We start from the raw sequence: 22,845 nt of genomic DNA, 5'->3' as shown, positions 1-22,845 counted from the left end.
ACGGACAGGTAGGAACAGAGGTATTTAAATGCAGCTAAACATGAAACTGCAAAGCAACAGACCTTGCTCTGCTGTGGTAAAGGCAGACAGCTCTCCTACAGGATCAGATCTTGACAGGGTACAAGCTTCTCATACTTAAAGATGCCACGTGCTGCTTCCAGGATGTGCAGAGCGCTGGAGTGTCAGCTTTAATACTACTTGCACCACCATCATGTGTGCACAAGTCCAGCTCTGTGCAGTCTGCCAGGAGCCTGGCGTGGAGAAGGGTGGGTTTAAAAAATATCTCTTGACAGGGCTGGGAAGGGAATGCTCCAGGAGGAGGCCGAAGACCTCAGCTACGCAGTGCCGGGTCAGCAGGGATGAGAGGAGTGTTACTACTGGGCTGGGAATCCACTCGGGCTAGTGACACGTGTTCTGGCCTGCAATTCACATAAACTAGCAAAAAGGTCTCCAGACCGCGCAGAGCAGTGCTGCGAGCACAGGGAAGAAAGGAAATTTCCCCCCTCAGCAACTGATGACACGAAGTACTGACAGCTTGGTGTTAAGTGTTGCCAAGTCATGGCCCGTACTTTTCCACTCACTTTGCCCACACCACCGCCAGGGCCAACAATGAATCTAGCAGAAATGGTTTGCAACTTACTTGATCCGAGTCAAGTGTGACACGCAGACCGAGCTTAGTCATCCCATCCTCCTTCAGTAACTTCAGATGAGGACAGAGTGCTAAGCAGAAAGCCTTGGCTACGTTCTCAGTCAGTCTGCTGTGATCTGCTGGGTCACTTAGACCATTATGCTGTTCATCATTCTCCAGAAAAAACACCTGAACAAAAGAAATGGGGATTGATCCGTGCAAGCCCTGCCAATCAGATTATACAAGCAAAAATGCATCCATCTGTGCACAAAAGAACCAACCTAAGAACGATTACTGAAATATCAGCATCATGCAGTCTTAGCGGAAAAAACCACGCAAGCACGTGGTGTTTGATCAGATCCTGTAGAGACTCCAAGAGGATTTTTGTAGGCCGGGAGGCTAATATGGTTAATCTAAGAGTTGAAAAATAGATATTCCTTAGAAGTACTTAAAGTAACCATTGAAAGGTGATGTTTTTTCTGATCTTTTAGTCTCTCTCCTTAGGGCAACGATTCCAAACAAGCCCCATCTAAAAGGGCTTGTTCCAACTGAATATAAAATCCTAATTACAGAAAGTCACACTATTCCCCAGCAGTTTGAAGTCTTCTGCACATCTTGCATTCATTTCCGCACTCTTCAATAAAAAGAGTTTAAAAACTTCTGAAGTTAAACACTTCAGGAAATTAAGGTATAATTTTTTTAAGCATGCTCCTGTTTAAGTGATTACAGAATTAAAATCCTGTTACGGTAGAACCTGTCTCAGCCTGAAAAAGCACCAACAATTTTGTTGAACAGGTTCAAACTTGGCAACATTAACTCGTATTACCCAGATTTGAAGGAAGAGAATATACATGCAACAAGGTGCAGAACCAAGCCTGGCCCGGCTTCCCTTCGGCTAATGCTCGCAAGCCAACTGAAACATTTTGCAAAGAACCCTTCGTGTTAACACTTCCGTGCTGGAAGATCACTAGGTCTGCATCAGTCCCGAAAGTCTTGTACCTGCCTGCCCTCGCGTGAATCCCCTGACGTTAAACGCCACAAGTCAGCCACACCAGGGCACCTCATTTTTAGCTCTTCCTTTGCAATGAAGCCCACTAACAGCAATCTCTTCCTGTTCTGTTCTTGCTGCCGCTCTGAGGATGCAGCAGTTTCCAGGCTGAAGTGTTAATAAGTTGATAAAAAGAATAGGAAGCTTGAGTACTTCAGCAAGGATTCCCTATAAAAGCAGATTTACTTCAGCTCTTTGGCACTGGCAGTTTGAGTTTACTGCAGGAAACAGATTTATTCTGGGAAAAGACTCATAGCTCAGAAGAAGTGCTACTTAAAACCGGTACTAGGATTGCGAGTTCGTTAAAGGACAAGGCACACCACCCAAAGGGAGCCCAGGCCATTCGACACAAACAAAGGATTCTGCCTTGCAGGCAGCTTCACATAAAAGCGGTCAGGCAGTATCCCCCAGTCACAGATTTGACTGCAGATTCTCCCCGACTCCACAGCAACACGGCTAGACGTGGCAGCACAGGCTCTGCGCTACCTACATTTCCCGTGCAGGGCATGGCCGTTCTGCAGTCAGCGAATGCCTTCCAGGTAGGTGAGGAGGTCACTGCCGACTGCCCGTCAAGATCTTGCTGGTTTCTGGTCTGAGGCAGTCACAAAGCACCCATGCCCCTGCCGTATATGCAAGGGAGCTGGTTTCCTTACCTCCGTCCACCTGATGACTTTGCCATTTGCTTTATACTCTGAGCCATGAAATATCTTCACACTTGTTATAGACTCCATGGATTTGCCATCAATGGGGCTTACAACACTAGAAAGGGGAAGGGAAAAGGTTAAGAAGTTGACAGAAAGCCTCCAAATACCAAATGCCATCACATACAAACCTGATTTCAAGCTCAGCCCATTGGGCAGATTTGCAGAACAGAGTGTGTTACAACGGAAAAAACCTTCAGCAGTCGCAGATACTACCAGACAGTGGTTCATAGATTTGGACATGGGTATCTGATGCCATGGGAAAGAGAGCAGTCACTGTGAAGGCCACCTGCTCTGACTCGCATGCACTCTCAAAGGGCCCCATGGCAGGTTGTGTCATCGGTGAGTGTCCTGCCATTTCAACTACCATGCAGCAACCTGCCAACATTAGCTAAGTGGGGCAGGGTCATTAACAATCCCCAGAAAGGAGCACACCCAAGGAAGACTTCCCTCAGTGCCGTGCACAAGAATCTCAGACATCCCCGCTAATTATGATGGTGGCTGGGTGCTTGCCACACAGGAAGCAATCAGCTGTAATGCCAAGACTTGAAGTCCTCCTTGAGTAGCAGCAGCTGAGGACTAGGAAGGCAGCTTTCCTTGGGTTGCGACACAGCTTTGACCTCACAAGGTGTTAACGATCTCTCTCCGCATGCCAACTAGAGACATGCATAGATTTATAGTATGCCAATCTATGTATTAATTTACTAACTCAAACAGGGTAATACAGTCGTGCCTAAAGTTCTCCTTGTACTGATTTTCACACACCCCATCAAGTGACCCCACCAGTGCCCTGTAATGCCCATTTTCTTCCATTTTTGTACAACTTCAAAAAAAACCCCGAATACCCTCACCTACATAATGGCTGTCTTTTCTGGACTGCTACTGCTGCCTGTTTATTTAGTATAGATGGCACCCATCAAAACGATTTTACACACACTAATGCCTACAATGCTGTGCACTTTCAATCTCACATTGATCAATACGGTTTCAGATCGTGACACCTGCTGCTACTTGTTACAGATTTAATGCTGCCACTCCACATGCAATAACTTGACTCCCAAGACCTCTGCAAGGCAGAGAAGTGGAAGGGCTAAAATTCAGCCTAATGTTAGCAGCTAGATGGATTACTTGAGTTTAATGATTTCAAATAACTGGATATTTGAAAATAAAGAAATCTGCCCATAGACCTAAGAGTTTTCTAAATTGAGGCACTGGAGCTTTTCACCTCTCGCCCACTGTCAGTACCTGCCACATTCAGACTTCAAGGAACTGAGCGCCCTCGATTCCTAGGGACCCAAGGTCACGCTGCCCCTTTCAGAATGCGCTCCCTAGAGCCTGTTTAATATCAGGTAAGAAACATGAACCAAAAAACCTGGACTAATCTAAAATCGGAGAGCATATGGACAGACCAAATGACTCTCCTTTTGACTGATAGTGCTGATAAAATACGTGCACACAAAAATCAGCAGACTAAATATCCAAACGCTGCAAAGTGATCAGAGAACTGCTCATCGACTTACCCCTTGTTAAAGTTTTTGTCATCTTCTACCCACTGAATATGAACATGTTCCTGAGGCTCTTCAGCATCTGCTTTGCCACAAGTGATAGTGAAGTCTTTCATCTCTCTCAGAGCCTGCCTCAGGGAGTCCATGTTCTCGGCAGTTATCTGGACCATTACACCATCTAGGGAACCAAGAATTTACTATCCTCAAAATAAACCACAGCCTCGTTAAGCAAAGCATAAATGGAGGTAAAACCATTGTTCTCCCGCGAGTGATGTAACAGCTCAATACATATTTGAAGCGCTGTATATAATACCGCAGAAAGCTAACTGTCCGATCCCCGACACTGCTTATTCCATAGAGCATTCATGAAAGCTGCCCAGAGAACAAATCAGTGGACAATGAAGTCTGTTGACAAAGTAAATTTAACCACAGCAGTGGCACTGCTAGTCTGCTGCTGTATTGCACACCGGCTTTGGACAGGCCAGCTCAGGAGACACAGGTATATGATCACATACCTGGACTCTGCCAAGACTGGCAGCAGTGTTTATGCGGAGTGGGTGCTTGTCCTCTGAGAACTACATCAAAACCACCAACCCATATTACACAGGCTGCCTGACAGAATTGTAATGGTCACTGTGGCAAAAGCAAGCTACAGGACTTGGATCCTGCCAGCCTGGATGAATTGTGGCTGCACAGCTGCCGCGGTAAGGAAAGGTCCCACGTGCTGCTAATTCCCCCCACCTGAGCCAGTTTCCAATTCAGCATCTTGAACTACAGCACGGAGTGGCTGAGATAAAGAACGTGCCATAAATTACAGCGGCTATGCAGTTTTGGTTTAATGTGGCATCTTTATAAGCCATCACCACCCTCCCTCGAGCTTCATTTCTACCACGTGATCGTCCAGGCAAAAGGAGGAGTTGACTAGAGTAACATTACCCAGTTTAGACAAGCTTGGCCTTTTACATTGTCACCTGCCCATTTACAAGATGCAAACCACAGAGAGGTTGTAGGCTCACATGCTTCAAGGCTATTAAGTGAAGGGAATGCAGCACGGCTGGGGATTCAGCTCTTGGCACGGAGAGTAAAACATTCATGCTTGCAGTTTTTTACTTCAGCAAGTGCCTGACTCCAAGCACAGAACCAAGAAGTTCCTTTTCACCTTGATTTTTGTGGTGGTGTGCCAGGCTATCTAGACTAGGCATTATTTTCTCAGTTCTACCCCAATGGAAATTTGTGTTTAGCTAAAGAGTGAAGTCATGCTGAGGAAGCAGAGCGATTCTCAAGTGCCCGAGGCACAGTAGTAAAGCCCCAGACGTAGCTCAACTACACAGCTCTCAGTAGGGAAGCACGGGACTTTAGGCAAGCGACTCACTTCTTACCTTCGACAATACTGGACTTGGCAAGGTAGCCTGAAGAGGATTTTAAAGCTCCACTGAACACGAAGAAGCTGGCACCAGTCACTGCAACAACAATAGGAATGATTAAGAAAGGCTCTTGTCAAAGCAATGCCTAATGCAAGAATTGGGTATTTGCCAGAGAGGCAAATAATCTTGAATCAGGAAGTAGGCAGTTATGATGATGTTACCAGCGTGTCTCAGAGGCCTGGGCAGAAGAAGTGCTCTCACCTTATTTTCTAATTACCAACCTTTAAAAAAGCTGCTTTTTCACTCATATTAAAGGCTCCATTTCAGAATAAACCTGTGCATCACTCCCTTTCAAAATGGTCCCTCGTGGCTGGGAGCAATTTGACCCGAGCTGTTGGCTGATGATTAGGTCCCACTGCTCGATCAAATTCCTAAACCTAGCTGTGAGGCAGCTTAAAAGATAAGAAACCTTCCAACAGCTACTAGGGAGACAAGGTTCTCTGGGTGAATCTGGTATCTTTTATTAGACCAACTCAAGTAGTCGGAAAAATTCTTCTACGGTCTATGTAAGACACGTGTGGAAAGTTTCCGAGGATTCTTGGGAAAGAGGACTGCTGGTTGCCCCTAAAACACCCAGGCTGAGCACAGAAACCCTACGATCAGACCAGGTCTACAACACAGCCAGCAGCTGCCCTCCTCAACAGCAGGGAGGTTGAAGGGGGGTGTTTGGAGCACTGTGCCTCTGGACCCATAGCTTTGGCAGGCTTCACCTTGCCCGCTATGGTATTTAATACGGCCAACTCCATTTTAACCACTTGCACGTGGCCCTTGATTTCCTGGCAAGCTGCTGCCAAACATCTCTTGGGTAGCCAGATTCTGACCACTAACTGGGGGAGGTGTGGGGTGAGCTGCAGGGAAGCACCTACGTCAACAGCATGTGGCACCCCAGACATCAGACAAGTTACAGCCAGGGAAGGGAGCCTGAAGACTGCTGAATGCCATTGCAGATGGGACACCTTATTATTATTCCCATCCCACTTGTGTGTCAGGAAGTTCCAGTCCCATCCATGCTAGGAGCTCTCTAACTATCATTGCAGTTAAATGCTGGTTTCAGAGGTTGTGTGACATTAAGACAAAACTGGTTTCAGCACAGTCTGTCCTTACAGCAGCACAAGGAACACAAGCCATTCAAATCATCGTGTGTGCTGAAACCTCCACCCCAGGCTCACCCTTTCTCGGCTGATTGTGAATACTAATGGCCTGCGTCTGGTAGTTCCCGTCATCGTTCTGGACACACACGAGGTGTGAGTCTGCTTTCTCATTGAAGCAAGCTCCCCCGGCTAGAACGTGCTCGTTGGACTTGTTCATGGCTTTCATCATCTGCGAGAACAAGAAGGTTAGCGCTTTATTGCAGGTTCAAAACCTGCTCGTCGTTCACTAGCACAAACCAGAGCTTCCCAGAACCGTGCAACTAGGCTGAGAAATCTTCTGCTAGATTGTATGAGACTGCGATCCCTTTGCACAAACTAACTTCACAGCAACCACCAGAGTCAAGTCCTCGCAAGCTTCAATATCCCCTGTCCAAACCTTACTTCAGCAATTGGGAAATCACATCACTTTTAAAAAGGGGATCCAGGCTCTTACGTCACCTAGAGTATTTAAAAAAAATTAGCCTTGCCATCATTAGAACAAACAGATGCAGCACACGTTCACTCCCTTTGGCTGACAAAGAAAACACTCAAATTTCCTTGTGTTAGCTGTAGCTGTGATCACTAGAGCGATCAAAATCTACTGCACCCGAGTACAAATGAGATCCAGAGTTTGGAGCATCTGAGCTCAGTCGGGATCCAGCAGGGCCACTGCTGTCCTGCCATTATTCTGTTGTTTGACCAAGGCCAAATTTCTAGCCACTCTGTGCAAAACTTTAACGACATCAGCAACACAAGTGAAACGTGTGGTGTGTTTTGGCAGGTAGGTGGTGGGGAGGAAACAAGAGTCTAAGTATGATTTTGCATTTCACTACAGCGTGTTTCACTACCTGGCCCATCACCGCAGACTCCCAAGGCCAGGCAGCAGTGAAATGAGAGCCACCTTTGCGGAGGGCAGTGCTGGCCCTCCGTCGAACCAAAGACAACAGGACACAAAAGTCATGCTTTAGTGAGATGAGGCATTACTGAAGGCACTCCCTGTACTGACAGCCTCTCCAGCTTTAATCCAAAGAGGTAACTTAAATATAAAGTTATAGGAAAACAGAATCATTTTGAACAATGGAGGATCATGCATGTGATGAGAAACGCAGGCTATCTATATATTAAGAGGTTTGCCTAACAAACTTAATTTCCTCAAATATAACCCAAGCATGAGATTTCCATGAGTGTTAACTTTATGTACATCCACTTGTGCATCTAAATGTGGGTTATGAGAAAAAATAGAGGGCTTGTGCTCAATTAATCTTACTTTAAAATAATTAAAAAGTATAGCTGAGAATCTCCAGAAGATTCCATTTTTTCCTCCCAGGTGACATGAAGCCCGGTGCTTTCCTCACTTAAGCTGAATCCTTGCTTCATGCAGGAAACTAAGATGCTGCCATGGCTGAATATTACGGAAACTTCCCCGAGGTTCAGCGGAGCGCAGTGTCTGCACTTAGCCAGCACCAAAACTGAGAAAAACAAATCTGTAGACAGCGGGGACAGAGGAGACATACTGACTGCATCCCGCACACAAACTGAATTTAATTCGTGCATGCTCCCAGTACAGCAGCTTCAACTCTGACCAGGCTGAAATGAGCTTTTTGTATCTACAATGCCATTCAAAAATTAATACAGCTTGTAATTCAATTACTAGCCTTCCTGTATCTGCTTCATCAACTCCATCTCTTCAGATCTCTTTTGTTAGTAGGGACCTACCGAAATGGCAGCAGAAGTGCGCCGCATAGCGGCTCCTTTAACCTTGCAGGTTTCCCCCACGTGTCCCCCGCCGCTCACTCCCGATCAGCAGGGAGGCAGAAATCGCCATTTCAAATATGGCACCATTTGTGTCTCCCACCACAGATGGGCTGAGGGGCCTCAGCAGCTCCACCGCTCGCTCCTGACCAGCTGGGAGGCAAAAACCACCTCGTGTTTAAAACTGAGGTTTTCACCTCCCTGCCGATCAGGCCCAAGGGGCGAGCGGCGAACAGTGCGGCCCATCCACCAATAATAGCGGGGGGATGCATGGGGAAACAGCAAGATTAAAGGAGTCGCTGTGCAGCGCATTTCCGCCGTGATTTCGGTAGGTGATTTACACCGCTGGCACCTTAAAGTGGCCTCCAACAAGTCACCTCATTGTTACATCAGTCCCCCAACATGTAAAACAAGAACAACACCGTGTGCCCCTCGCTGGCATAACGTAAATCCATGCTCCTGTGCCCCTTCCCTCCTCTCCCCCAAGCACCCTGTAGGGGCAAGAGTTTACATTCAGCGCATCTTCTCCATTCATTGAGGCTTTCCTTGGTACATCAATGTATGTCCAAGGTAAGAGGTCCTCCTCCTCCAGAAGCTGGAAGAACTTGGGTGGCCGTCACCCGCGGTTCTCAACGAGAAAATAACCAACACACAGCTGACAACAGCAACATTGTGGATTTAAACGCAGGAGAACAGAAAACACTAATCCTTAGCATTCTTGTAGCAACAGTAGCATTTTTCATTACTAATTAGACCTAATTTAACATGTCTGAGCCAGTTAATACTCTTTTGAAAGCATGATCCCTTACAGTTCTCAGCCTGCACGTTCAAAATTATTCTTCTTTTTAGAGTTTTTTTCTCCTTTCTGGTGCTGACTTGCCTGTGTTACTGGACCACCATGTTCTAATAACACTGCAGATCTCTCCTTTCAGACCAAGTCATACTTCATCCACTGCCGGGTGTCCTTTCAAAGTAAGGAGGGGTGCTTTCAGACTAATACCTAGACTAAGCTCTTCCCTTCATTTTGTTCCTTCCTCCTCTGAGAAGTGGATGAACTTTAGTTCACCTCTAAAATCATGTTCATGTGAAGGATGGAGTGCGATGAATCTGATCAGTTCAGTCCCACTGTGTATCCTGAACCTTCATGGGACTCTCTTAAACCCAACTGCAGATCTACTGTAGTCGTGCAATCCCTTCAGGTTTTAAACTAGTTTTCTCTCAAGAAACTTGATTCAAAGTCTGGCAACCCCCATACACGTGACCCGTGGACTATTCAGTCACTTCTCAAGCAGCTAATCTGCGAGATGTTAAGGGGCTCTCTAGTCCGATGCCAAGGTTCCTGTATAGCACCTATCGGAAATTCTCTGTTCATCAACCCCTTTAGGGCATGCAAGCTTCCAGCTAGACATACCATTTTTTCTTGAAGTAATTAGTACAAATTAATCCTTATCTCTGGTTGACAAGATGCATTTCATATCCCAAAATCTGCTCTCCTATTCTGTGCACGTCACAGCTCCAGTGTTCAACTGCAGTGGAAAGGCAGACACTTGTCCCTACCATGATTTATTTCAAAATATCAAGCAGATCTTTTTGTCCGCAGGTCTCCAGACATGCCACTGAATTACCTCCGCCCTCTGTTGCTTTGTTCCCAATATAGCTCCAATCTGAGCAATGACTGACACTCGAGAGGCCTGGCTGTCAACATCAGCTATGTCTTGAGAGGTCTGACGCTTTTTTCATGCCAAGTCAAACACTTATGCAAAATATACTAGCATATTTAACATTAAAATATTAAAGAATCCATCAAATCCCTTCACAAGCACAACATGGACATGGAGAAAGTTCAAGTGCCTTTTTTCTAGCTTAAACAAATTTACAATGTCCACTATTTCATTGATGCATTTACTGAAATCAGAACAGTATCTGCAACTTCCCACTCCCTTTTTTCAATTAATTAAATTTAAATTTAGTGATAAGCAGTAAAAACCAGAAGAAAGAGAAACTATTCATTATTTTTAACATGCTATATTAAACGGAGCTATACATAACCCATTTCTCATAAGCAATTTGTGCATCAAATCTACTTTACAGTTTGATTTTGAGGACATTTTCACGGACAGTTATAGGAAGAGTAAGTTCCTTTAGACCCAAACCCTGAAACGCTAAAGCTACACAATATTTTTTACCTCGTTGTATCTGTTGCTGGGAATTTTGATGCTGGTCTTCCTCACTTCCATATCAACCACTAAGCCTTGGACCACCGGCAATGTATACTGGTAATTTCTGAAGTCCTTGTGATTCAAGGAACAAAGGAAAACAATATGGCCATTAGAAACATGGGCTGCTTTTACAGAGAAACTTATGCTAAAGGATATGGGAACTTTAACGAATTCTAACATAGAAACATTACTCTTCTCCTGCTTCATGCATTACAGCTCCATACAGGAAAATCTGACCTCTCTCCACACTCGGTTACACTACTGGATAGAGATTTCATTTTCATGGGCACTGTAATTAAGCCATGCACCAAAGGGAGAGTTTTCTACATTTAAAAATAACAGTTCAGTGGAAATAACTGAAAAGTTAGCTTCGTCCGTAACTCTGGATAGTCACAGAATTATAACTGGATTCCAGGACAATCTGATATTGAGAGGACGGGGTCTGAACCAAAATTTAATTCCAAATGCAAGACCTCCCAGGTGGTCAAACTCCAAGTGCTGACTTTGGTCCATCGTTATTCCGCAGTCAGAGTTTGCTATCCGATGCCAGCGTTAGTCAGGAGGCCACGTACCCAACTACCATCCACCAATACTCCCTCCCTATGAACCTCACTATTCATGCAGTAAGCGCAGGGGTGGCCAACCTGCGTGCCACAAGCAGCCTCTGTGTAGACACGTGGCAGACCAGGAAGAGGACAGGCAGCACAGCAGCAGGCAGGACAGGAAACAGAAAGCAGAGCAGCAGATCAGGCAGGGAAAGGGCATCAGCGTGGCACCCCAGGAGGGCACGGGGCTATTTTGTGGGATGCCTGCCAAAAGGTTTCATTTCCTACTGCAGTTAGGCCAAAACTGTCTCAAAAGTTCATTCTCTCCTTTTGCGCGCGCGCGCACACAAAGCAAAAGACCCCGCTCGTCACTTACCGCCAGAAGATTCATAATGGTGTGTCCAGTTTCCCCAAACAATGGCTTACGAAATCTCACGCTGAAAAGTGGGCAGGGATAAACTGTGGTGGGGGGGAAAGAGTAATGAGTTTCAAATTCACTTGCAGCAAAGCGAGGCAAAACCACCCAAACTGAGCCTCCCTTCATAGAAACATGGAGAAACGTGCCTAGGATTTCAGCATAGGTTAAAAGCACGCTCCGCTGTGCCGAGAGCAAAACATCTGCATGCCTTGGCCTACCTGGCCTCTGCTGCAACTCAGCAAGCACAGGGATATTTCTGGTCAAGTTCAGTCACGTTGCAACAGAATCCCAAGCAAGGCATAAAACATCGTGTGAACTAAAATTAACCAAACCAATACGCCAACAGTTTCCAGAAGGAAGCTTTTACATTTGCATTTCAGCATGGAAGAGGCCTGACTTTCTAATCTGCTCCACACTCCAGTTCTCAGTGAAATCAGTGAGAGCTGCAAGGGGCTCAGCAGCTTTGGTATCAGACCACCTGCCTGAGCACCCCAAAACAGACCTTGAGATGGAAAGACAGGTAAGTTAACTACTCAGACATGCAAAAACGCCTTGATCAAACCATGACCAAGTTAATGCTGAGGTTTTAACTGTCACCTACGGCCTTCAACGTTTTAAACTAAATTCTGTAATGTATTTTCCTACTGTAACTCTATAATACATATTTTGTAGGCAATAAAAAAGTTTGATCTACAAAGCCTATATATAAACTCCCCATTGGTATCACCTGACTCTGCATCACTAATCTAAATTTAGAAATCACTCTAAGGCCTGTCTGTAAAACATTTTATTAAAGCTATGGACAGATTTATGATAACAGCATAAAGAAAAATCAAAAGCACAATGTTTTCACAGTAACTCAAGAATTAAACCAACCTGCCAATTAGGCAGCAGACAAATGGTACACTAAACACATTGCTGTTTCTGGAGTCAGCCAAGATTTAATCCCAGTAGGGTCCCAACCTTTCTTTAATCCCAGTAGGGTCAGTGCCTTTTAGGAAAAGTATGTACTGGTGCTAGATTCACTTCAGGTTAAGGGCTCTTTCCAGCCCCATTATCTATTATGTGCGACTACTGCTGCTTCACAAAGCACTGCCATGTTAGCTGCACCTGCATGTACATCACCATTTCATGCGTTAGGCCAGGGAATCTAAAACTCACATAGGAGCCCAGACGTGTCCCCCACCTTTCACTAATGGTACACTGAATTTAAAGGTAAAATAACCCTTTTGCCTCAGCTATAACACTGCAGCACACTGACTCTATAAAAGCGTCCAGACAAGCAGGGACGTGCAGTATGCGGCACCATAAACCTGTCTGCAGCGACACATGCTGCGCACGCCACACACACACGCATTCTCCCGAGATCCTGGGGTCAAAAAAAAAATCCACACCTAAAAAAAGCAGGGCAGCACACATGGCAGCAGCGTGCACCACCCAAAACCGGAGCCTGGCTGGCCAGAGCCACGCTCCAGCTGCTGGCCAGGCTTCTAGCTGCAGGAGCACCGCAGCTGCAGCTCCCAGAAGTCCCCAGAACCCCAAGTAAGGCTGCCGGGGCTAGCACAGCTACTGGCCCCAGCCTCCTCTACCCCACCTGTGTGCCAGAGCGTGTGTGGCGTGGGTATTCCCCAGTGACAATCAGCAGCAGCACAAGGTGTGCCACTGCTTCTTGCCCCAGGGAAAAACACGTTCCCACTCGTGGGGATGTGCCCTATAAGGTTGTTCTCTTTCAGGTCCCAGCGGTGTTTTCAACATGTTAGTTATCACCTGTTTAATAGCTTTTAATTGAAAGATGTTACTGGCCAGTTACAACAACTACATGGCAAAGATCTAGGTGACATGACTTCTGTATTGTACTTAATGGGCAAGGCTCTAGTAGCAGCACAAGTTTCCCCATAGCTTTTTATTCATCTGTTCCTGCTACATGGCCAAGCAAAGAGGACTAACCCAGCCTTTGTTCTGGTCCCACTATCTTCTACGTGTTTGCACTTCCACTGTACTCTTCTGCACAAGTAACGTACACAGCCACGACATTTGAAAACCATCATCCAGAGGATGCACGTGTTGCTGAACAGAGTCAACGAATAACCCTGCTAGTCAGGAGAACACATTACTTACGTCTGTATTCAGCTCCAAGCCTCAGCATCAGTCGGATGGGGAATACCTTAGCCCAGGGAGTCTCCCATTTCTGAATGAGAATCCCAAACAAGAAGGGCGGCGTAGGGAGCACCAGGTCCTGCAGTGACTGATACGTAGCTGTCACGTATAAGAATCCGCCATGTTCTTTACTGCCAAGGAAACTCTGGCTGAAAAAGGAGTGCCCCAAGTTGCCCACGACATTACCTAGGAACCAAGAAGTTCATCATTTTGCTGGATTGAAGCCTGCATCAAAAATTAAACCAGCTTCTTTTAGAGAAGGAAAATGAATTTAAGTACATTTTTTCTTCCGGAATAACATCCTTAACTGGTTCCCATTGATCACTTTGCGGGAGGAGTATATGTGCCCTCCAAAAACGTATACAGATAGAGATAGAGATATATATATATATATATATATATATATATATATATATATATATATATAAATAAATAAATTATATATGTATAAATAAATATTTTATATATATATAAATGTTTTTGGAGGGCAAAGCGTATATACACGCACATGTTAGCAGCTCAGATTATATATATATATATATATATATATATATATATATATATATATAAAACATATATACACATACATACACATACGTATATAAACATTTTTATATATATTATCTGAGCTGCTAATGCCAGCTCAGATAGATAGCTATAGCGATAGTTACATCTATATCTATTTATCTATCTGAGCTGGCATTAGCACCTTATACATGACAAAGGGTCATTCAACCCCTCCAAGTTTTTCGTTCCTTGAACCCGAGTTTAGAACCATTTTACAGGACCAGGAGCGGATTGCCCCCATATTGGAAAGCTTCATGAGCTGCTGCTACATCAGTGCTGCTCATTTTGAAAAATTATCCTGAAGCTTGAAACTAAGAAAAAGAAAGATTGATTCTACTCCACCGCACAAGTGCTGGGGGTTTGCGTACCATGGGGCTTTTGATGCTTATCAAGCCAGATTATAGAGAAACATGCACAAAAGGACACTCTTACCCGTTTTGGCACTTGCTTGATACAGAGACTGTGCACGCACACAAATGAAACAGGCTTATAAATACCTTCCCTTTCCCCTCAATTTGTATGCGTGTGTCAGGGTATATGCATACTTAGATTATGTGCAGCTAAATGTGCACTTGCTTTTGAAGCTCTGGCTCATACTGTCTTAATTTATATTCCATTAACTGGGAGACACTACCGAATGAAGGCACCAGAGATAAAATAATGTGCTGTTTACTATGCCTAACCAGTCTCACCTAGAAAAAAAATAGTTTTCTAGGTGAGACCCCCGACATGCACTCATAGGAAGTCTGTCTTCAACAATGTCTCATGCCAACGAAGCTTACCACAAAATGTAATTGTGTGTAGTAGTACTTCCAAGACCTTTCCTGGAATCTCCAATGCAGAAACTCGACAGGTTTGTTTAAGAAACCACGTCCTTCAGATATTAGTACTAGTGATAGGAACAAAACATTGGGGCAAATAATACAAACGTACCACCAAATCGGTAATGCCTGCTTTAGATTTCCTTTACACAAACACTTACAGATCCGCTGTAGATCTGGGTCAGCTAAGCAACTGCACAAAGGAGCAGTTATTTAATTAGCCTATTTTGTACATCGCAGCTGGGACTCGGGCACAGGGAGAAGTATTTCTCATTCTTAAACAAAATTCTATTCTTTTGCTCCTCCCCAAATAAGCAAAAATGTTACTGCTGGAAATATTCCTTGAACTGGTCTTGATCTCATAGATGTGCACAGTTAGCAAATCAGTCCCACAAGAGGTGCCCCCTGGTCATTCATTTTGGACACAAAATTCTTCTTTAAACTTAACTATACAGGCTGCTGCATTTCCTCCCTCTGAATATAGAGTAAGGGGTGTGTGGTGCAAGGTGCCAACCTGATCATCCTCACAAAACAAAGACAGCAAGGACTGTAACAGAGCAAGGAAATGCCTTCCATGCCTGGCTCAACTTTACAGTCTGGGACAGCCACACCATTAGGAAAGAGTCGTTTCCATGAGAGCTGGTACCACTGCCATAAGATCCACAAGGAATCTTGGACCTGAACACCTGGGGCACAAGGCATGTGCACATGCAAGCCAACTCCTCTGCGGTGCCAGGGCTTCTCTTCCCACACTAGCAGTTGCCTCGGTGGGTTAGTCACGACTCTCCTTCAGGACTTGTACATCCCTCCCCTGTCCTCTAGCCCCTGCAAATCCACTGCAAGGCACATGCTGCAGTTTTGCTCCTCTCCGCAGCATATGCTCCAGCACAGGGTTGAAAGTTTATACAATCAGAGCCACGGTAACTATATCAGCACTCTGAACAATGCATGGCCTGGACAATTATACAGCTTCCTCATTTTTACTTTACATATCAGCCTGATGCCATTGTTTAAGCAAATACAACTTTAAAAACAACACATGAAAAATATTTCATTTGGCAAGGGAAGGGTTAGCCAACGTGAACAGCTGCTCCAGGGTGCGTTTTCTGGATAAATCTGCTGTGAAAGCCCCTTGCAGCCAAGGCTGGACATGGGAGGTGCTCATGCCCCCATCAGGTCTTGCCCCCATACCTCTCCCAGGCAAGCACAATGCCCATCGTGTGCTTTTAGGACCTCCTCTGGCCCTATGCAAATCTCAGGAGACATATCTTCTTCACCTCTGTATCTCTTTTCCTCTACTATTCTGCAAATACAAGTCATGAGCCTGATGCAAAATCACCGGTCAAGTTCCTTGGGTCAAACTACATCATAATAATAGTCCCTTCTGGCCTTACAATGTATAAATCATTAAATTAATTTTCACCATACCTGTATTTAATTTAGATTTCTCTGGAGTCCTGTTTGTATGGAAGATGCAAGGCAAAATAAAGCTGTGTCGCACTGTCCTGTTTTGCAATCTGGACTATTGTACAACAGGGATAACAGAGATCGAACATTTCACTTGTGACAGTAGCCAAATATCGAACCAAACTGAAAGGCTGGCTATTTATGCTAGGTTTCTGAAGGTGGGAGCTCAAGGGAAGCACACTTGGGCTGCCTAATGAGACAATTTTCTGCCCGAAGCAAACTGAAACAGGTTATAAAACCCTTAAGAATGGCAACTGCAGCTCAGCTACCCAACACCCTGCTGCACACACCACAGCTATTCTTATCCTCGGCTCTCACCTGAGCAACTAGGCAAAAGCTGGGGTCTTGTAGGTGATTCCAATTAGAAGAAATTGGTGCTGGAGTCAAATATATCTGATGCCATTTGCAAGAACGTACAAAGCCCTACTTTCTTGAACACAAGACGAATTAAACCACCTGAGACATTTTCCCTGCTCACAGCTCCAAATCTTTTTTTAGCTTGCACTCCCAAACCAAAAACCTGTTGTCCTCGCTTCTCCCAGGATCACCCATTGTGCAGTTCAGGTGTCACATGCAGTCTGCTCCTGCATATTGTCTTCCTCCTCTCGCTCATACACAACATTTCCCAACAATATTCAGCCAATAAGCTCTCTCCCCAGGCCATTCAAATTTCCAAGCAGGCTTGCATTTGTCTTTGTTTTGGATTGTCTGATTGTGTTGTACAACTTTCCTAAATGAAGGGCAGGCAGCACTTAAATGTATTGTTTCAACCCAAGCCACGATACTCTGAGCACAATGGATAGATACGTCAAGAAACTTGTAGCCAAAATGCAGCCATAAAAAAGGAACCGCAACAAAGAGTTATCCTTCTCAAGAGGGTACAATTTAAACCAAGACACCCTTATGACTTCCTTCAAAACAACTCATAAGGTGTCCAAAACTGCAAAAGAAAGTCCTTTGCTCCCACCAATCTTACTGTATCAGAGGTATGGTGAAAACTAGTATTATTATTTGTTAAGTGCCAAAGGCATGCAGGATACGTTTAAAGCAGCTTTGCATGAGTTTCAATACCTAGCACGTGCAGTTATACTGGATTACCCTTGAACTTAAATCCAAAGCAGCTCTCCAGATTTGTTTTAAATCATGCTTCAACACTTCAGCATGACCTTCCTCCTGTTCCCTAACTGCCTTTAACTCTCCAGTGAGATTTCTTTCTATAATAAGCAAGATACTACACACATATTTGATGATCCTTCTGAAAGACAAAGGAAGAAGAACCTGTTGCCTCTTTCCAAATTGTTTCATTTAAACAATTTTTTCCATATCATGCATTTCCATGCGGTATCTGACAACAGGCTAGATTTAATCTTAAATTTAAGCAACACCCATACTTCATTATTTTCGAGCGTATCTTTAGATGCTCACACATCTTTGTCTACCCTTATTCATTCCAACATACAGAGTAGAATTGGCCTGCTTTCGGGTTTTTTTCAATTCCTGATGTTACCCTCAACATTATTTGACCAATTCCATGTCAGAGAATCAGCGGCGGTATCGTTCCTTGTGGAAGACATTAACATGAGGCTTGATGGAGCAGGAGCAGCATCCACTCTCCAGTTAGTTCTGCATTTCATTAAAATCAGCAATCATCTAAGATTGACAAAGATTAACCATCAGTCCCCAAAGCCGTAAAGGCCACGCAAGTTAGTCCTGCAGCCAAAGACCCGAGTCAACAACACGTGAGGATGATCAGGTCTGTTGCTGGATTTTCCTGAAAAAAGGCCACACGTGGCTGGGGAAAGTGAGAACTGGACACTATGGTGCCGAGGACAAGCAACGATGCCAGGGAGGGAAGGCACTGGTGCTGCGTGTTTTTACAAGACCCCGTTTGACAAAACAGCCACATGAGCAAAACACTGAACAAAAAAACCACGTCCAGCAGCCTTGTACTGAGACGTGTATCAACAGCAAGTAATTCAGAATGAAGGATACACGTGGTCTGGATGAAATCAGTATTTTACCTACCTACCAGCATATTTCAGTAAGGTTGGCAGGGGAACGTTTCAGTGACAAATTTATACATGTCCCTTTCTTTGCCAAAAACTAGCGTGTGGCAATCTTTCCTAGGCTTGTCTACAAGTATGCAATGTACCTTAAGTAATGTATGTTTTTACTTCATTTTGATGGATTATACCCAGGAAAAGAAGGGTATTTTATTTATGCAACTTCTCAGTCATCCATCCATGTATCCACCCTCTATTTTGCTGCATGCTCAACTAATTAAAACCAAAATTGATTTTCTGAACTAAAAAAAAAAAAGGATTATATTTCAATTGAATATGTTTCTTGCTAAAAATACACCTTATTTCTAATTTAATTGAAATGGTCATAAACTACAACTAAGACCTAAACTTACTATACACCTAATTTTAATCAAGCAAACGTATTCATGTTTAACAAAACCAGAAGATTGTTTCAGTTCAGCAAAGTAACCAGTTCATCCAAAGTAACGACACTAACCAGGGATTGAAAAAGCAGGCAAACCTGTTTCTCCACTTATGTCAGACCCATGTATGTCGACAGTCCAAAGCTATCAACAAAACTGAAATCATAGTCACTTCTGTATTCAATGTTATCAAATCTTTATCCTGTCCACTGTTGTCAAGATTACTTTTCCCGTTATTCCAGCACAAATTATAAACCTCTAGCCGAACTGAAAGTCCTCCTTCCTGCTCATTTACAGCAATAAACTGTTTGACAAACACTGACTGGTAGTTAAGGTTGTGCGTGCCAGCACGCTTCCTGTGAGACCAGTCCCAGCTTCCACGACAAGGTCCAAATCCTGGTCCAGCTTGATGTAGGAAGGGGAGCAAAACTAACACACATTCAAGGCACACATACTATCTTGTGCGCACTTTATTTGAGATTTGCAACTGAAAAGAAGCCTCTTACTATGTCCTATACCAGTCTTGCAATAAAGACTGGATTCAAACAAAATTTGTACTGAAAATAACTGGAACAAAAATACCATTCCATCAAAGCAACAGAAAACAGGTAAAAATTGAGAAAAGAAAACAACCTGGAATTTTTTATGAAGCAAAACACCCTGAGAAGCTGTCAGACACAAAGCCTGAATGTGAAGAAGGAATACACTGGTCCCAGGGAAGCAGCAGAGCACAAGGATGGTGATGTTGCATTAGCTGTGTGGTTTGATGAAGAAAATGCTGAAAACTCTGATAGCACCATTGATTGAGATGCGTTTATTGAAAAAAACAAGGCTTTTGATGATCAGCTTGGTGTGGAACAGGGGTGTCCAACTCATTTCACCCCACAGTCCAGATCTGGCCCACAGGGCTTCTCACAAGCCAGATGATTCACTCCTGGTGACAGGTTAACAGCTTAACAGCCCAGGGGGTGAATGCTGTCCCTACTCACACCCCTTTTCCCCTGCCATTGACTCTAGTCAACTGGAGACCCCAGCATCGATGTAGACCTTGTAAAGGATCACCTTGAGAGGCTGGACACCAAGTCAGTGGGTGCTGACAGCTTGCACCCCAGGGTACTTAAGGAGCTGGTAGGCATCATAGCCCAGCCACTGGCAAAGGTTTTCAAAAACTCGTGGCGCTCTGGTGAAGTACCTGAAGATTAGAAGAAGGCTAATGTGGTGCCCATCTTCAAGAAAGGGAGGAAAGTAGATCTGGGGAACTACAGGCCAATCAGCTTGACCTCAATCCCTGGAACGATTCTGGGAAAAATCATTAAAGAAACAATTCTTGACAAGCTGGCTGAGGGCAACATCCTGAGGGACAGCCAGCACAGGTTTGTTGCAGGTAGGTCTTGCCTGACCAATCTCATCTCCTTCTATGACCAGGTAACATATCACCTGGACAAGGGAGAAGAGATTGAAGAGATTGGGGAGGATTGACTATAAGTACATCAGGGGTATGCAGCAGAATCTGGGAAAATGCCTGTTCACCAGAGCACCCCATGGGATGACAAGGTCCAACAGTCATGAATTCCTCCAAGACCATTTCAGGCTGGACATAAGGAAAAGCTTCTTTACTGACTGAGCCCCCAAGGCCTGGAATAAACTGCCTCCAGAGATGGTGCAAGCACTTATTTTGGACTCTTTTAAGAAACGTTTGGATGCTTATCCTGCTGGGATCCTTTGACCCTAGCTGACTTCCTGCCCCTGGGGCAGGGGGCTGGACTCGATCTGGGGCAGTGGGCAAGACAGCGAGGCGGGAAGGAGTGGCAGCATTTGCCCCCTGGGCTCTGGACCCGTACCAATGCAGCAGCTCAGGCAGATGCACTGACAAGCCCCATTTGCTGAAGTTTAACCAGCACAAGTAGCCCTTGAGCCACCACTTGGACACCTCCAGGGTAGAGAATTTCACTGGGAGCAATGGAGGGTTTAAGCCAATTTAAGACTTGCCACAGTCTCACCTACAGAAGAGTATGCCGTAAAGGAAACTTTGCTGACCTTTTCCCAGCTTGATTGATGAAAGATTAAGCTCCAGGAAATTCTGGGGGAAATATACAGCTACTGACAGGAATGCTGACAAAACAGTAGTGGCTTTATAAGTAAGAGTAAGTGTATCTCAACTAAGACCTACTACCCCACCAGGCAACCATATGTTGGAGGAAACAGTGCAATGACTGTGGTTTCCATACTAGCTTTCATTGATGTCAAAGGAACTGACACTTTTAAAACAACAGATATTACCTAACAATCACGTGTACAGCAGCAAAGTATACATGACACACAAAATTTTCACTAAATGGATCAGAAGGCTGGATCCAGCCAATGAATCAAGGTATAATACAGAATATTAAGTGAAATTACAGGAAACTTCTTGCCCATAAAAAGTTGGCAGCTACTGACACCAGTGAGGAGCTCACAGAAAACCTACCCAGGGCTTTGCACAATCTGAAAAAGGCATGGGCACTGGTGAGACAAGAGACCACTCAGAAACATTTTAAGCATACCGTTTTCAGTTATTCAAACAACAAGACTTCCATGCAGCCTCCCCTGACGATATCCAGGAGGCTGAACATGACGCGGTTCTATTTGAAGTTCTGTGTTTGAAAAAGGAAGAGTTGGCTGACTTTGCTATTACTATATTGAGCTGATGAACAATGCACACACTAGCCCTAACAGACGAGGATATCACTGTCTAGTACAAATGTGCCAAGGTAAGTGTCAACAAGCTGAGAACTTCGGAGCAATGGGAAGGAAGACAGTTCTGCGAAGGAGAAAATACCTCCATCTTGCAAGAAGGCCATTGGTACTTGTGAAGAATTAGATTTCCTGCCTAATGTGAGTCACCTCAAATTATGGAGGAAGCAGCTAATTAGTTGGATAGGTTACAATTACTTATTGGAAAAGAACAGCTTTCCATATAAAACTGCCAATGCTGCACTGATTTTAAAAAGCTAGTACTGTTCAGACATTCCTGACGATTTCTTTGCTGACTGGTTTGCTTTTTCTGATTAGTTGGTCTCTAAAGTGCACCTGTAATATGATTTGATGATGTTACTATTAAATAATGGAAAAACAATAGATTAAAATATTAGCTATCAAATACAATAGAAACTATTTTCTCTAAAGTAAGTGCAAGTGTATACAAGCTTGGATGGCCAAAAATACAATTTAAACTGTTTTGAGATCCCAATATGCATGTTTAGTAAACTACTGGTTGGGCAAATACTGCTGTGTGATTAACATGCTGGCAATGTTTGCTTTCTTCACTTTGGTTCAACAGTTTATCCTGACAACCAACTGTTCTGACAGAAACCTATTAAAATGCAAGATGTTAACATAAGCAACTGTATTTTAAAAAATAATTAAATTATTATGCACTTTAAATTGAAGTCCAGTTTCCAGACAAAAGTAGCTCAATCTAATCACCAACAAAAAAAATCATCACAAATAAATAAGAACTAGCATTCACTATTTTTCATAAAATGTAAAAAAAAAGACAGAAAAATGTAAGTTAAGCCATCTAATTGCTTACATAAAAAGGTACCAAATTGAAAGTGTAAAAACGATTTAGTCGCACATCAGCATGTTTAAATGGTTACCAGCCAATGAAAACTAAAAAGCACAAATGCAAAGCAAGATTAAAACCCATGTTTCTTGCTTACTGATTAAGTTAGTGATCTACATCATGTCTACTGAAATCAGTGCACCCTGATCAAAACTGCAACAAACATTGAGGGAGACCCTCAAGAGTGAGTAGGCAATAGAAATAACCCCCTGTTGCCAGATTTGCATTTTCACTAGAAAAAAGGAAATATTTTTTATTACATTACATCAAAAGAAAGGCCAGCGCATTAAGGCACAGCTAGCAGCTCTCCGTTGGCATGCCTGACTGCACCGAAGTACCCATTTATATGGACAAAGTTCTCATTTTTCAACTTGCTGGACCTCCTGCTGGGCTTATTGCCAACATACAAGGAT

At 44.0% G+C, this 22,845-nt stretch overlaps 1 protein-coding gene across 1 annotated transcript in view; it reads right to left on the bottom strand.

The window, feature by feature from the left end:
* Positions 1-22,845, bottom strand: part of ZFYVE9 (zinc finger FYVE-type containing 9) — an 84,322-nt gene that overhangs the window by 2,898 nt on the left and 58,579 nt on the right. Inside the window, exons 11-18 of the mRNA XM_059727831.1 lie at positions 13,489-13,713; positions 11,329-11,411; positions 10,375-10,479; positions 6,476-6,626; positions 5,262-5,342; positions 3,898-4,060; positions 2,330-2,435; positions 641-817 (exon numbers count right to left, since the gene is read on the bottom strand). Coding sequence (XP_059583814.1) covers positions 641-817; positions 2,330-2,435; positions 3,898-4,060; positions 5,262-5,342; positions 6,476-6,626; positions 10,375-10,479; positions 11,329-11,411; positions 13,489-13,713 — 1,091 coding nt within the window. The remainder of the gene's footprint in view (positions 1-640; positions 818-2,329; positions 2,436-3,897; positions 4,061-5,261; positions 5,343-6,475; positions 6,627-10,374; positions 10,480-11,328; positions 11,412-13,488; positions 13,714-22,845) is intronic.

This window comes from Alligator mississippiensis, chromosome 5, assembly GCF_030867095.1.
Source record: "Alligator mississippiensis isolate rAllMis1 chromosome 5, rAllMis1, whole genome shotgun sequence".
In the NCBI taxonomy this organism is placed as follows: domain Eukaryota; kingdom Metazoa; phylum Chordata; order Crocodylia; family Alligatoridae; genus Alligator; species Alligator mississippiensis.
The sequence above is the reverse complement of the archived record's forward strand: the minus strand, read 5'-3'. Positions and strand labels throughout refer to the sequence as shown.